General features: G+C 36.3%; 1 protein-coding gene across 1 annotated transcript in view; it reads left to right on the top strand.

The window, feature by feature from the left end:
• Positions 1-841, top strand: part of sptbn4b (spectrin, beta, non-erythrocytic 4b) — a 97,648-nt gene that overhangs the window by 78,352 nt on the left and 18,455 nt on the right. Inside the window, 1 exon segment of the mRNA XM_032512112.1 lies at positions 532-670. Within this exon segment, the coding sequence (XP_032368003.1) occupies positions 532-670 (139 nt within the window).

Genomic DNA, 841 nt, shown 5'->3' with positions numbered 1-841 from the left:
TTGCATCAGACTCTGCATCCAAATTAGGTTAAATGTGACTGTTATTAGCAGCTGATAAACAGTACAGTTACCCGAAAACCAGTGAATAGACAGTTATTTAAAAACCTTTTTTTTATTTTAAGTTAAAAAAGAACATTTGTGATAAGAGATAAGAAATTTTCACTGAAAAGTAGGACTTAAATATTCTATATAGGAGTACCAAAACCGGATTTTAGCAGAGAAAAACTGGCCTTTTTGTATTTCAGTGTAAACAATTATCCAACAGCAGTACTCTTTAAAACAGCTCACAGCATATTACCTAATATAAGCAGCTACATTAATCAATGTTAAAAAAAACATACATTTATAATATATCAAACCAATTTGTTAGAACAGTAAAGGTAATTAATGCTTTGCTATTTCTCTCATGAGCAACTTCTCCATAAAAATGTACCTCTTGGATTAAAGGTTTTTCTGAGCAACACACCATTGAAAAACTAAGTAGGATTGTACCGGTGAGCTAAGTGTCTGTGTGCTCTGTGGGTCCTGCAGGGACGTGTCCTCGGTTGAGGTGCTGATGAATTATCACCAGAGTCTGAAGAGTGAAGTGGAGGCTCGCAGACGGAGCACCCTGGAGTGTATTGAGATGGGCAAAACTTTGCTGGCTGCTAGAAATCCAGCTGCTGAAGAGGTGAGAGCAGAAGATATGATAATTATTATTAATACAGTTAAAAATCTACAAGAAAAACTGGAGCAGTGCAACACAATAATAATATTGTAAATTAAATTGCCAACGATGTTTGCTGCTGCATATGTGTGTGTGTGTGTGTGTGTGTGTGTGTGTGTGTGTGTGTGTGTGTGT

This window comes from Etheostoma spectabile, chromosome 3 (assembly GCF_008692095.1).
Source record: "Etheostoma spectabile isolate EspeVRDwgs_2016 chromosome 3, UIUC_Espe_1.0, whole genome shotgun sequence".
In the NCBI taxonomy this organism is placed as follows: domain Eukaryota; kingdom Metazoa; phylum Chordata; class Actinopteri; order Perciformes; family Percidae; genus Etheostoma; species Etheostoma spectabile.
Note: the sequence above shows the minus strand (reverse complement) of the source record. Positions and strands in the feature narration are given on the sequence as shown.